Genomic DNA, 15,976 nt, shown 5'->3' on the forward strand with positions numbered 1-15,976 from the left:
AAAGTGTTTTCAAGACTACATCGATGCCTCAACAGCCATTCAAAACGACGCCGATAGACTGCGGGTCCTCCACGCGAGGGTAAGCGACACCGTATACTTATCAATCCACGATGCCCAAGACTACAAAGGGGCCATCGAACTACTTAAGAAACGGTACAACAAACCGCCAAACGAGATCCATGCTCGACACCTTCTAGCCACTCGACGGCGGCAGCCCGGCGAAACGACAGAACAGTACCTGGGTGAACTCCAGCAGCTAGCCAGAGCCTGCAACTGCAAGTCAGTGTTGGCGGCCCAGTATACGAACGACTTGATCTGCGATGTGTTCGTGGCGGGAATCGGCTCGTCGTACATTCGCCTTCGGCTGCTAGAGCAAGGTAATCTAGACCTCGCAAAGACAGTAGAATTGGCCGACGCTATGGAGACGGCCTCCAGAAGTCTAGAAACGTACCCCACCGACCACGTGGAAACATCGTGGCAAGTACAGCCACCGACTCTACTTTATTCAGCGGCTCCGAAAAACTGCGCGATTGTGTTTCCAACCTCGGACCTGACGACAGCGGCAGCTCCAGGAGGCCCGCGGTGTTACTTCTGTGGATTGGCGAAACACCCTCGGCAGCGATGTCCAGCTAGAACGGTATTGGGCTCCGCGTGTGGAAAGAAAGGGCATTATGCCAAAGTCTGCAGGACCAAACCACTCTCCAAACATAGCAGTGCGGCGTGTGATTCTCCTGAGCATGTCTCCTTGTCTCCAGCGTCTTCGAGGTCTTCCACCACGTGCGATTCCAGAGCGCCGCCATTCCTGACGACGGAGACGCAAGACACGTGCGACCTGCAGGGGCCGCCACTTTTAGCGCCACCGACCACGTGCGATCCATGGGCGCAGCCATTTTGGTCGGCACCGACCACGGACGACCAGCAGGGGTCATCATCATCAACCATCTCAGCTGCCTGCAGTGGCACCCAAGACCCAATGGTGGCGTCAATCATCCTGGACCAGGCCAAGCCTCACAGACTCGACAAGTCCATGATGGGCATAGAGATAAATGGACGCCAAATTCATTGTTTGTTTGACAGCGGGAGCACGGAGAGCTTCATTCACCCTGACACCGTGAAACGGTGCGGTCTCCGAGTACGGACTGTCAGACAGACAATTTCGATGGCGTCGAGGTCCCGGTCTGTTACAATGCTAGGGAGCTGCGTGGTCAACCTGACGGTGCGGGGCACAGTTTACGAGAACTTCAGGCTCCTCGTGTTACCGCACCTTTGCGCTCCGATGCTCCTGGGACTAGACTTTATGGTCCACCTGAGGAGTGTAACCCTGCAGTACGATGGGCCACTCCCTCCACTTTCAGTGGGAGCACAGCAGCCTCCAAATTGCCCAGTGCACTCCACGTGTAGCCTCTCGACACTCAGAATCACCCCACCATCTTTATTCGAGAATCTCGTGCCAGGCCGCAAGCCCATCGCAACCAAGAGCGGGCGTTACAGCGCTGAGGATCGGATCTTTATTCGATCTGAAGTTCAGCGGCTCCTCAGGGAAGGGATCATCCAACCTAGCTCTAGTCCATGGAGAGCGCAAGTAGTGGTGGTTAAAACTGGAAACAAACCCTGGATGGTCATAGACTATAGTCAGACCATTAATAGATATACGCAGCTGGATGCATATCCTCTCCCGCGCATATCTGACATGGTCAACCAGATTGCGCAGTACCGGGTGTTCTCCACCATTGACTTGAAGTCAGCTTACCACTAGCTCCCCATTCGCCCAGAGGACCGAAAATACACGGCCTTTGAGGCAGATGGTCGTCTTTATCACTTTTTAAGGGTTCCCTTTGGCGTCACGAATGGGGTCTCGGTCTTCCAGCGTGCAATGGACCGAATGGTGGACCAGAACGGGCTGCCTTCCCGTACCTGGATAATGTCACTATCTGTGGCCATGACCAGCAGGACCATGATGCCAACCTCCTTAGATTTTTACGCACTGCGTCTCGCCTGAATCTGACCTACAACAGGGAGAAGTGCGTATTTCGCAAGCGCCGCCTAGCAATTCTCGGATACATGGTGGAAAACGGGGTCCTTGGCCCTGATCCAGACCGTATGCGTCCCCTCCTGGAACTTCCCCTGCCCACTAGCATCAAAGCACTGAGAAGATGCTTAGGCTTCTTCTCATACTATGCACAGTGGGTTCCCAATTATGCGGACAAAGCTCGTCTGCTCATCAAGTCTACCTCCTTTCCCCTAGCAACAGAGGCTCGCTTAGCCTTTGAAGGGATAAAAGCCGACATCGCGAAAGCCACGATGCACGCCGTTGATGAGTCCATCCCCTTTCAGGTGGAGAGTGATGCATCTGATTTCGCCCTGGCCGCCACACTTAACCAGGCGGGCAGGCCCGTCGCCTTTTTCTCTCGCACCCTCCAAGGCCCCGAAATTCGGCACTCTGCGGTGGAAAAGGAGGCCCAGGCCATTGTGGAGGCCGTTCGGTATTGGCGCCATTACTTGGCGGGAAAACGATTCACCCTGCTCACGGACCAGCGGTCCATGGCGTTCATGTTCGACAACACGTTACAGGGTAAGATCAAAAATGATAAAATCTTGAGGTGGAGAATCGAACTCTCCACCTACAATTATGATATCATGTACCGTCCAGGGAAGCTCAGTGAGCCCTCAGATGCCCTGTCGCGTGGAACATGTGCAAGTGTGCAGGAGAATCGATTACAGGCCCTCCACAATGATCTCTGCCATCCGGGGGTCACTCGGCTCTTCCATTTCGTAAAGGCCCGGAATCTACCCTACTCAGTGGAGGATGTCAGGTCCATAACCCGAAGCTGCCAGGTATGTGCTGAATGCAAACCGCACTTCTACCGACCTGACAGGGCACACCTCATTAAAGCCACTCGCCCTTTCGAAAGACTGAGTGTGGACTTCAAGGGCTCCCTTCCTTCGACAGATCAGAACGTGTACTTCCTCAATGTGATTGACGAGTACTCACGATTCCCTTTTGTCATTCCCTGTTCTGATACGACCACTGCCACGGTTATCAAAGCATTACAGGATCTTTTCACCCTGTTCGGTTACCCCAGCTATATCCACAGTGATAGGGGCTCGTCATTCATGAGTGACGACTTGAGGCAATACCTGCTCTCAAAAGGGATTGCCTCAAGTAGAACTACGAGTTACAACCCTAGGGGTAACGGACAGGTTGAACAAGAAAATGCTACAGTCTGGAAGGCTGTCTTACTGGTGTTGAGGTCTAAAGGTCTTCCAGTCTCCCATTGGCAAGAGGTACTCTCTGATGCGCTCCATTCTATCCGCTCACTCCTGTGTACGGCAACCAACGCTACTCCACATGAGAGGATGCTTTCCTTCCCTAGGAAGTCTTCCTCTGGGACCTCATTACCGTCTTGGTTGACGCACTCAGGACCTGTCCTCCTGCGGCGGCATGTTAGGACCCGCAAGTCCGACCCTTTGGTTGAACAGGTCCATCTCCTCCACGCCAACCCTCAATATGCCTATGTGGCATATCCTGACGGGCGAGAGGACACGGTCTCTATTAGAGATCTGGCGCCTGCAGGGGACTTGGAAACCCCAGTCGCTTCCACACCCCTAGTTAGGGACCCCCCAACCCTTATCTCCCCTCCTGACACGGCGCGGGCAGTATCGGGACCACCACTTAATCCTCTTGCTCCCGTGTACAGCTTGCCTGAGTCCAGGAGATTGTCACCACCTCGAGGCGTGCTCGAGTCCAGCAGATTGTCGCCACCTCGTGGTCCACCTGTCCATGAGGAACTGGAGGAGTCACTGGACACCGCCTTGGAGAGAAGGTCACCACGGTTACCAGAACCGGCGTTACCACCAGTGTTGAGGAGGTCGCAGAGATGGTGCGGTCCTCCAATACGACTGAACTTGTGAATATATGAACAGTTGTTCTGTTTTCTTTGCCCCGCCGGCCTTTGTTTTAAAGGAGGGGTGAATGTGGTGAACCATAGTTGGTTACCACTATGAGTGCTGAGCCATGGATGGCCAGCACTATGGGGGTTTGTAGATATGTTACTGTAGTTACTGTTGGTGTTAGGGTTGGGCTGTTCTACCTGTTGATATTGTTCTGTGGTACACTCCAGTTGGCTCCGCCTACCAGGGGAAGTATAAAGGTCACTGCACTGCCTGGTGACCCTTGAGTCTGGGATTGTATTGTATATAGTGTGCTCCATTCTTGTCAGTAATAAAAGCCTTTATTTCCCGGGTACAATCTAGCCTCCCGAGTGATTTAATCGCGCATCATCAGCTCAGGACAGTTTGCGCCCTTTGCTGTTGTGCATCACTTAGATACTACCACAGAAGCTCGCGGCCAATTTATTATGCCCAAATCTCACTTGATTTAAGCCATGAATGAGTTAGGATTTATAATCTGTTATCATATTACCAATCACAAAGTCTAAAATGTCAAATAATCCCAACAGATCAACACACTTCTGTTCACCATGACTCTCTACACATTGAACGAGGAACTGTCCAGTCGTGATGTGAAGGTGTCGAAAATTAAGGACACAAGGTAAGAAGAACAATGGGGCATCGCCATAAAATTAGAGGTGGGTCATTCAGGGTTGATGTCAGGAAGCACTTCTTCACACAAGGGATGGTGGAAATCTGGAGCTCTCTCCCAAAAAGGCTGAGGAGCCTGGGGGAAGGTTGGGGAGGAGTGTAATTGAACATATCAAAAATGAGATTGATAGAATTTTCTTATGTAACTGTATTAAAGGATATAGAAACCAGGTTTGCAGTTGGAGTTAAGATACAAGTCAATGGCAGAACATCCTTATCATAGAATCATAGAATCTCTACAATGGAGATGGAGGCCATTTGCCCCATCGAGCCTGCACCAGCAACAATCCCACCTAGGCCCTATCCCTTAACCCCAATTATTTACCTTGCTAGTCCCCCCGATACTAGCATTTCTATATCCTTTAATACAGTTACATAAGAAAATTCTATCAATCTAATTTTTGATTTTTAAATTACACTCCTCAACAACCTCCCCCCAGGCTCCTCAGCCTTTTTGGGAGAGAGCTCCAGATTTCCACCACCCCTTATATGAAGAAATGCTTCCTGACATCAACACCGAATGGAAAGAGTCATACAAACTAATTAGAGTAGTAGTTTGGAATTGGTCAAATTTCTGGCAGCACGGTGACACAGTGGTTAGCACTGCTGCATCACGGCACCAGGGACTTAGCTTTGATTCTGGCCTTGTGTGTGGATTTAGCACGTTATCCCCGTGTTTATGTACGTTTCCACCATGTGCTCCGGTTTCCTCCCACACTGCAAAGATGCGCAGGTTAGGTGGATTGGCAATGCTAAATTGCCCCTTAGTGTCCAAAAATGTGTAGGTTAGGTGGATTGGCCATGCTTTTGTTCTATAATGTCCCAAGATGTGAAGGTTAGGGGGATTAGCGAGGTAACTACATGAGGTTGCGGGGATACAGCCTGGGTTAGATGCTCTTTCAGAATGTCGGTGCAGGCTTGATGGGCTGAATAGCCTTCTTCTGCACTGTAGGGATTCTATGAATTATTCCCAATGAAACTGGCAATAATTGGCATGGATTTGTAAATATCAGGTGATTAAATAATTGAATACTTTAAGGACATCAGTTTGTAGATATACATTGTGGTGGTCCATGAGGCCAACAAAAGACCAAACTCCACTTCAAAGTCTCTTCCACCTATTGTATTAACGGAGGCTTAAAGGAGAAGCAATTTTGGCAACATTTTACCAAGTCCTCTAAGGTAGCATTAAAATGCCACAAACAGGTGTCAAAATAATCAAAAAGATTAATGGATTCCTGCCTTTATATCTCGCAGAATTCCACACTCTGTCGCATTGATATATCTAATGCTTCATTTCAGGCTCTGGCCTAGCTAACGAATATGATTTTGTCGCCAGTGTGTCTGACAATAATTTTCTCCTTATTGCAGGATGCTGACAGTTAAAGCCATTGGACAGGTGTTTATCCTGGGCTGTACCTGGATTCTCGGCTTGTTTCATTTTCAGGAGGAAACCGTGGTGATGGCCTACTTATTTACCATCGTCAATAGTTTCCAGGGCACCTTCATCTTCATCATCCTCTGCGTTTTGAACCCCAAGGCATGTGCTATTACATTTTGTGTTTTGTTAGTGGTCAGTCATAGAATCCCGACAGGGCAGAAAAAAGCCACTCGGCCCATTGAACCTGCACTGACAACAATCCCACCTGGCCCGATTCCCTAAGTCAGCAGAGGCCAGATTCCCTTTTATTTACAAACTCTATTAAAGTCCATAGAGTGTTACAAGCTCTGAGTCAGCACCTAAACCCCCACGTATTTACCCTGCTAGTCCCCATGACATTTAGGGTCAATTTAGCATGGCCAATCCACCTAATCCGCACATCTTTGGTCAAGATGGAATGGAAAAATGCTATTTATTAGAAATATAGGAACAACTAGCCCCTTCAGCCCCTCAAATATGTTGCGCCATTCAGTTAGATCATCGCCGATCTGTATTTTAACTCCGTTTATCCCCACCTTGGTTCCGAAACCCCTCAGCGAACAAAATTCTATCAATCTCATCCGAGAGAAAGTATTCCCACTTAGCTTCACAAACCTTTGAAAATCAAGAGCCCAGCTGTTACCGTGTCCCAATGGCTATTGTGTGGCCATTCTGGGTCAATGGTAACACTTGTGCTTCTGAACAGGACGGTTAAGAACTCAAGTCTAACTCCCCACATAATCTATTCTAATGTTTTGGGGTGGTTGTTCATTACAATATAGTTTATGGTGAAGGAATAAGTCTGAAACTTGTCTTTTACCTCAAGCAAGGTTATTCTCAGCAAGGTGACAGCCTCCTACTTCTTACCCACATGCAACTGTTCCAGTTGTGTCCATTTTGTTTTTACTTGTGTCCATTTATTTTTGAGCCAATGATCATCACATGCCTTTAATAATGCAACTGACTCATCAATGTCATTGTCAAAGGATGCAATTGCTGATACATTGACAATGGTGCTAAGGAAATTTGCTTACCTTCCTTGATGCAGGTTGCTGGGTTTGCCTGGGTGCAGACTCCTTCAGAGCGTCTTACAGTATAAGGCCTCAAACTGACATTGGGCCTCTTATTTACAGCTGCAAAGGCCCACTTCTGTCATGGATAAAATGTGTTTCTCTTGCCAATGTGATAGGTGCACTCTTCCAGCAAAGAAATATGCACATGTTTTCTGCATCTCATATCAATGCCTTAGTGCCCCAAAATGGTGTAAGCCAATATCTGGTCTTAAATTATTCAAATCAATCCACACTAAATATTGACAATGGTACTAAGGGAGCATTGCACTGATCAATACTGAGGATGTGTTGTATTGTTGGAGGGTCAGTACTGAGGGAGTGCTGTACTATCGGTGGGTCAGTACTGTGAGAGTACTGCATTGTCAGAGGGTCAGTACTGAGGGAGTGCTGCACTCTTGTGGGGCCAGTACTGAGGGAGTACTGCACAGTCAGAAGGTCAGTACTGAGGAAGTACTGCACTATCGGAGGGTCAGTACTGATGGAGTGCTGCATTCTCGTGGGGCCAGTACTGAAGGAGTACTGCACTGTCAGAGGGTCAGTACTGAGGAAGTACTGCACTATCAGAGGGTCAGTGGTGAGGGAGTGCTGCGCTGTCGAACAGGCCGGACTGAGGGAGTGTTGCACTGTCGAATGGGCAGTATGGAGGGAATGCTGCACTATCAGAGGTGCTGCTTTTTGGTTGAGATATTAAACTAAGGGCCCATTTGCCCTTTCGAGTGGTCTAAAAAGATCCCACAACACTACTTCAAAGCGGAGCATAGGAGTTTTTCCTGGTGTACTGACAAGGCGACAACTCCCAGCGAAAAGTTTAAGGGACATTTTGGCATGGCGGATAACGATTAGGTGAGAGGGCGGGGGCAGTGGAGGGAGCGAGGGGGTGGGGAGGAGATGCTGCCACAGCTGTGAGGGTGGGAGGGCTGTACAGTGTATCTCAAACTCAAAACTGCGTATGCCAGTTCCAATGCACACAGAGAACCGTGGACGTTAAGTGCCACAGTCAACACATGCATTGAGATTGGGGAAGAGAATACCGGACCTGATACGTGTGGAGATAACAAAGGAAAATTTAACACCCAACACATGCGAGCAAATAGATTAAAGAACAAATCTGGGACAAAACGTGTCCCAGGAAAACCTAACTTGGGACATTGGACAAAATCTCCTGGAAATCCAGCACTGTTGGTCCTGGATCTATGTCCTGGCCAATACTTACCCCGGAACTTACACATAAAGCAGATTATCTGCTCATTGTCACATTTTTGGGATCTTGCTGTGTGCAAATTGGCTGCTACATTTCCCTCTAACAATAAGACTGACTATGCCAGAAAGTACAAGAGGTCCTTAGTTATAACACAATTTTGAACATCCTGAGATTGTGAAAAGTTTAGTATAAAATGTGAGTTATTTTTCCTTACCTCATGATCATCTATGTCTGGGTTTCTCCGATCTTGTTCACCATGTGACTGCTGCCAGCGAGAACGGATAATTTGGCACTCAGCCAAATTTCCGGTCACTGCAACGGGACCGAATAATCACAGCCGCGGGTGAGGTCAGAGAATTGTTACTAACGCTACAAAGGCTCAAGTCATGGAGTAAAATCAGAATGTCATGGAAAATCATGGATTTGAACCCACAGACCTGTGTTTGGATTAGTTCCAAATAAATCTGCTTTTGATAGTGGGCCACAAAGACAGGTGCAGTAAAGGGGCCAATTCACCCTCTGACCCTTGGTCTTCCTCCGAGGTCGAGGTTAGTTGTACAGTGGGCTAAACTTGACTTAAACAAATCAATTCACAACGGATCAGCAGCAATTCTAAGCCACCCACAACGCTTTTCACTAAAAAAAATTGAATATTTCAATGCGCAGTTAAGTGCAGAGGCGTAATTTATTGTATTCAGGTTCAGTGTTTGATAAATTCATTTTTTTTTAAACCTCTCAAGATAAGGGCTGAATACCACAAATGGATTATCCCCATCTGCAGGACCAGAAGGAGTTTATTTGAATCTGAATCCACAAAAGTGCCATTATCAGTGACATCGGTAAGTGTGCTTGTGTTCTTCAACAGCACATCTCAAACCCACCACCTCCAACACTGATTTGTATCGGTTGGCGGGAGACTGTGAATATTTTTCCCTGGAGTTTCAGAGGCTTAGGGGTTATCTTATCGAGGTCTATAAAATAATGAGGGGCATAGATAAGGTAGATAGTCAATATCTTTTCCCAAAGGTAGGGGAGTCTAAAACTAGAGGACATAGGTTGAAGGTGAGAGGGGAGAGATACAAAAGGGTCCAGAGGGGCAATTCTTTCACACAGAGGGTGGTGAGTGTCTGGAACAAGCTGCCAGAGGTAATAGTAGAGGCTGATACAATTTTGTTTTTTAAGATATATTTAGACATTTACATGGGTAAGATTGGTATAGAGGGATATGAGCCAAACATGGGCAATTGGGACTAGCTTAGTGGTAAAAACTGGGCGGCATGGACAAGTTGGGGTGAAGGGCTTATTTCCATGCTGTAAACCTTCATAGCTTTATGATGATCTTAAGTCTGAGCTGATCCAAGTTGGCAGAGTAATTGGCAGAGCTGATAATATCCTCTCTGACCTGCTTCAATACAAAGGAGATCGGACTTTGGAGAAGGCGATACAGATTGTCAGACAATCTGGGGTCCATCAGCAAAACAGAATGAAGTTGAGAGGGTAAGATAAACCATTGTACAGAACAGCTCCGATGACAGTACAGCTCATTAAACAATGAAATACCATAACACCATAAGACGTAGGAGCGAAAGTAGACCATTTGGCCCATCAAATCTGCTCCGCCATTCAATGAGATCATGAGTGATCTGATGTGATAATCCTCAACTCCACTTTCCCGCCTATCCCCATAATCCTCGATTCCCTTATTGATTAAAAATCTGTCTATCTCAGCCTTGAACATACTTGACAACCCAGCCTCTACAGCCCTCTGCAGTAAAGAATTCCACAGGTTCACCACCCTCTGAGGGAAGAAATTCCTCCTCATCTCTGTCTTAAATGGGCGACCCCTTACTCTGAGATTATGCCCTCTGATCCTAGACTCTCCCACAAGGGGAAACAACCTCTCAGCATCTACCCTGTCAAGCCCCCTGAGAATCTATACATCTCAATAAGGTCACCTCTCATTCTTCTAAAGTCCAATGAGTACAGGCCCAACCTACTCAGACTCTCAAACAACAAAGAACAGTCCAGCACAGGAACAGGCCCTTCAGCTCTCCAAGGCTGCGCCGATCATGATGCCTGCTTAAATTAAAACCGTCTGCACTTACGTAGTCTGTATCCTTCCATTCCCATCCTATTCATGTATTTGTCTAGATGCCCCTTAAATGCCGCTATCGTACCTGCTCCCACCACCTCCCCGGGCAGCGCGTTCCAGACATTCACCACCCTCTGTGTAAAAGAACTTGCCTCACTCATCTCCTCTAAACTTTTCCCCACGCACCTTAAACCTATGTCCCCTAGTACTTGATGTTTCTACCCTAGGATAGAGCAGCTGACCATCCACTCTGTCCATGCCACTCATAGTCTTGTAAACCTCTATCAGGTCACCCCTCCCCAAACCCCTCCCCCCCGCCGCTCCCCCCAACCTCCATCATTCCTGTGAGAACAAACCGACTTTATCCAACCTCTCCTCATAGCTAATACCCTACAGACCAGGCAACATCCTGTAAACCTCTTCTGTACCCTCTCCAAAGCATCCACATCCTTCTGGTAGTGTTGCGACCAGAATTGTACACAATATTCTAAATGAGGCCTAACTAAGGTTCTGTACAGCTGCAGCATGACCCGCCAATTTTTATACTCAATGCCCCGACCGATGAAGGCAGGCATGTCGTACGTATGTCTTCTTGATAACCTTATCCACCTGCATTGCCACTTTCAGTAATTGGTGGACATGTACTCCCAGATCTCTCTGCCTGTCAATATTCCTGAGGGTTCTACCATTTACTGTATAATTCCTACATTCATTGGACTTTCCAGAATGCATTATCTCATTTGTCCGGATTAAACTCCATCTGCCATTTCTCTGCCCAAGTCTCCAACTGGTCACTATCCTCTGACAATCCTCTTCACTATCCGCAACTCCACCTACTTTCGTGTCATCTGCGAACTTACTAATCAAACCAGCTACATTTTCCTCCAAATCATTTATATATACTACGAACCACAAAGGTCCCAGATCTGATCCCTGTGGAACACCACTAATCACAGCCTTCCATTCAGAAAAACACTCTTCTACCGTTACCCTCTGTCTTCTATGGCCAACACAGTAAGAAGTTTAACAACACCAGGTTAAAGTCCAACAGATTTATTTGGTAGCAAAAGCCACACAAGCTTTCGGAGCTCCAAGCCCCTTCTTCATGACCTGAAGAAGGGGCTTGGAGCTCCGAAAGCTTGTGTGGCTTTTGCTACCAAATAAACCTGTTGGACTTTAACCTGGTGTTGTTAAACTTCTTACTGTGTTTACCCCAGTCCAACGCCGGCATCTCCACATCATGACTTCTATGGCCAAGCCAGTTCTGCATCCAACTTGCCAGCTCTCCTCTGATCCTGTGTGGCTTCACCTTTCCTACCAGTCCACCATGAGGTACCTTGTCAAATGCTTTACTGAAGTCCATGTATACAACATCCACTGCCTTCCCTCATCTATCATCTTTGTCACTTCCTCGAAAAACTCGATCAAGTTAGTGAGGCATGACCTCCCCTTCACAAAACCATGCTGTCTATCACTAATAAGTCCATTTGTTTCCAAATGTGAGTAAATCCTGTCCCTGAGAATCTTTTCCAATACTTTCCCTACCATTGACATAAGGCTCACCAGCCCATAACTCCTGGATTATCCCTGCTGCCCTTCTTAAACAATGGAACAACATTGGCTATCCTCCAGTCCTCTGGAACTTCACCTGTAGCCAATGAGGATACAAAGATTTCTGTCAAGGCCCAAGCAATTTCTGCCCTTACCTCCCTCAGTATTCTGGGGTCGATCCCATCAGGCCCTGGGAACTTATCTACTTTAATGCTTTTTAAGACGCCCAACACCTCCTCCTTTTTGATATTGACATGACCCAGAATATCGACACACCCTCCCCGAGGCTCCTCATCCATCAAGTTCTTCTCTTTGGTGAATACTGAGGCAAAGTATTCATTTAGTATCTCACCCATTTCTTCTGGTTCTAAGCATAGATTCCCTCCACTATCCTTGAGTGGAACAACCCTTTCCCTGGCTACCCTCTTGCTCTTTGCATACGTATAAAATGCCTTTGGATTTTCCTTGATGCTGTTTGCCAAGGACTTTTCATGACCCCTTTTACGAAATTACAAAATCAATGGTAGAGGAGAGGGAGCGAGTGCAAGTGAATGAGGGCATTCAAGTAGTTAAAGGAGTAGAGGGCGAGGGAGAGGTTGATAGCGTTTCACCAAATCGGGTCCAGATAAAAGCTGGAATAAAGACACTTTGCCTGAATGCACGAAGCATTCGGAACAAAGTTAATGAGTTGATGGTGCAAATCAGCACAAATGGGTATGATCTAGTGGCCATTGCAGAAACGTGGCTGCAGGGAGACCAGTACTGGGAGATGAATATCCAGGGTATCAGGCATTTAGGAAGAATAGACAGGAAGGAAAAGGTGGTGGGGTAGCTCTGTTAATAAAAGATAATATCAGGGTAGTAGTGAGGGATGACATAGGCTCTAAGGAACAAAACGTGGAATTGTTATGGGTAGAGATAAGGAATAGTAGGGGGAGAAAGACACTAGTAGGCATGGTCTATAGGCCCCCAAATAATAATGTTGAGGTGGGGAGGGCTATAAACAAGCAAATAATGGATGCGTGCAAAACCGGATAATCATGGGGGACTTCAACCTGCATATTGATTGGCTGACTCAAGTTGGAAGGGGTGGGATGGAGGAAGAGTTCTTAGAATGCTGTCGGGATAGTTACCTTGAACAGTATGTTACAGAACCGACGAGGGAACGAGTTATCTTAGATCTGGTAATGTGTAACGAGGTAGGTAGAATTAAGGATGTTCTTGTGAAGGACCCTCTTGGGTCAAGTGATCACAATATGGTCGAATTTCTGATACAAATGGAAGAGGAGAAAGTAGGGTCCCATACCAGTGTCCTCTGTTTGAACAGAGGGAAGTACGATAGGATGAGGGCTGAATTGGCTAAGGTGGACTGGGAGAGCAGATTGGTAGATAGGACAGCTGAGGAACAGTGGAGGATTTTTATGGAGATCCTTTTCAGTACTCAGCAACAATATATTCCGGTGATAACAATTCGGTTACGTTCACCTTAGTGATGGAAAGGGATAGGCATGAACCTCGGGCCAGTGGTTTTAGCTGGGGGAAGGGTAATTATGAGGCTATTAGGAGAGAATTAGGAAACATAGGTTGGACTAGGAGATTACAGGGACTGGGAACGTCCGACATGTGGAGTTTTTTCAAGGAGCAGCTACTGCGAGTCTGTGATAGGTATGTCCCTGTCAGGCAAGGAGGAATTGGTAGGGCTAGGGAACCGTGGTGCACCAAAAAAGTTTCTTTGTTGGTTAAAAAGAAAAAGGAGGCTTATGTTCGGATGAGACGTGAGCACTCGGGTAGTGCACTAGAAAGCTTTAGATTGGCTAAGAGGGAGTTGAAGAGCGAGCTTAGAAGGGCTAAAAGGGGACATGAGAAGACTTTGGCGGATAGGGTTAAAGAGAATCCTAAGGCGTTCTATAGGTATGTCAAGAACAGAAGGTTGGTTAGGGCAAGTTTAGGGCCAGTTATAGATGGCAGAGGGAAGTTATGTGTGGAACCGGAGGAGATTGGTGAAGCATTGAACCAATATTTCTCTTCGGTGTTCACGCAAGGGGACATGAATATAGCTGAGGAGGACACTGGGTTGCAGGGGAGTAGAATAGACAGTATTACAGTTGATAAGGAGGATGTGCAGGATATTCTGGAGGGTCTGAAAATAGATAAATCCCCTGGTCCGGATGGGATTTATCCAAGGATTCTCTGGGAGGCAAGAGAAGTGATTGCAGAGCCTCTGGCTCTGATCTTCAGGTCGTCGTTGGCCTCTGGTATAGTACCAGAAGATTGGAGGTTAGCGAATGTTGTCCCATTGTTTAAGAAGGGGAACAGAGACTTCCCCGGGAATTATAGACCGGTGAGTCTCACTTCTGTTGTCGGCAAGATGTTGGAAAAAATTATAAGGGATAGGATTTATAGTTATTTGGAGAGTAATGAATTGATAGGTGATAGTCAGCATGGTTTTGTGGCAGGTAGGTCGTGCCTTACTAACCTTATTGAGTTTTTTGAGAAAGTGACCAAGGAGGTGGATGGGGGCAAGGCAGTGGACGTGGTATATATGGATTTTAGTAAGGCGTTTGATAAGGTTCACCATGGTAGGCTTCTGCAGAAAATGCAGATGTATGGGATTGGGGGTGATCTAGGAAATTGGATCAGGAATTGGCTAGCGGATAGGAAACAGAGGGTGGTGGTTGATAGTAAATATTCATCATGGAGTGCGGTTACAAGTGGTGTACCTCAGGGATCTGTTTTGGGGCCACTGCTGTTTGTAATATTTATTAATGATCTGGATGAGGGTATAGTTGGGTGGATTAGCAAATTTGCTGATGACACCAAAGTCGGTGGTGTGGTAGACAGTGAGGAAGGGTGTCGTAGTTTGCAGGAAGACTTAGACAGGTTGCAAAGTTGGGCCGAGAGGTGGCGGATGGAGTTTAATGCGGAGAAGTGTGAGGTAATTCACTTTGGTAGGAATAACAGATGTGTTGAGTATAGGGCTAACGGGAGGACTTTGAATAGTGTGGAGGAGCAGAGGGATCTAGGTGTATGTGTGCATAGATCCCTGAAAGTTGGGAATCAAGTAGATAAGGTTGTTAAGAAGGCATATGGTGTCTTGGCGTTTATTGGTAGGGGGATTGAATTTAGGAGTCGTAGCGTTATGATGCAACTGTACACAACTCTGGTGCGGCCGCACTTGGAGTACTGTGTGCAGTTCTGGTCCCCACATTACAGGAAGGATGTGGAGGCTTTGGAGAGGGTGCAGAGGAGGTTTACCAGGATGTTGCCTGGTATGGAGGGGAGATCCTATGAGGAGAGGCTGAGGGATTTGGGATTGTTTTCGCTGGAAAGGCGGCGGCTAAGAGGGGATCTTATTGAAACATATAAGATGATTAGAGGTTTAGATAGGGTGGATAGTGATAGCCTTTTTCCTCTGATGGAGAAATCCAGCACGAGGGGGCATGGCTTTAAATTGAGGGGGGGTAGTTATAGAACCGATGTCAGGGGTAGGTTCTTTACCCAGAGGGTGGTGAGGGATTGGAATGCCCTGCCAGCATCAGTAGTAAATGCGCCTAGTTTGGGGGCGTTTAAGAGATCCGTAGATAGGTTCATGGACGAAAAGAAATTGGTTTAGGTTGGAGGGTCACAGTTTTTTTTTTAACTGGTCGGTGCAACATCGTGGGCCGAAGGGCCTGTTCTGCGCTGTAATGTTCTATGTTCTATGTTCTAAAGAAGGACTGTAAGGAAAGGGATAACCAGCCGTGGATAATGAAGGAAATTAAGGAGAGTATTAAATTAAAGACCGATGCGTGCAGAGTGGCCAAAAATAGTGGAAAATCGGAAGATTGGGAAAACTTTGAGAAACAACGAAGAACGACTAAGAAAGCAATAAAGAAAGGAAAGATCGGTTATGAAGCTAGGCTAGCTCTAAATATAAAAAATGATAGTAAAAGCTTTTATAAATATTTAAAAAGGAATAGAGTGGCAAGAGTGAATGTTGGACCCTTGGAGGACGAGAGGGGGGATTTAATCGTGGGAAATGAGGAAATGGCTGAAAC

At 47.0% G+C, this 15,976-nt stretch overlaps 1 protein-coding gene across 2 annotated transcripts in view; it reads left to right on the plus strand.

Moving 5' to 3' along the window:
- The window catches only part of LOC144507678 (adhesion G protein-coupled receptor E3-like), a 76,102-nt gene that overhangs the window by 55,518 nt on the left and 4,608 nt on the right, over window positions 1–15,976 (plus strand). For both annotated transcript variants that reach the window (XM_078234858.1, XM_078234857.1), the window contains exons 15-17: window positions 4,461–4,552; window positions 5,974–6,142; window positions 9,037–9,135. In XM_078234858.1, the coding sequence (XP_078090984.1) occupies window positions 4,461–4,552; window positions 5,974–6,142; window positions 9,037–9,135 (360 nt within the window). The remainder of the gene's footprint in view (window positions 1–4,460; window positions 4,553–5,973; window positions 6,143–9,036; window positions 9,136–15,976) is intronic.

Source organism: Mustelus asterias, chromosome 19, assembly GCF_964213995.1.
Source record: "Mustelus asterias chromosome 19, sMusAst1.hap1.1, whole genome shotgun sequence".
Taxonomy (NCBI): Eukaryota; Metazoa; Chordata; class Chondrichthyes; order Carcharhiniformes; family Triakidae; genus Mustelus; species Mustelus asterias.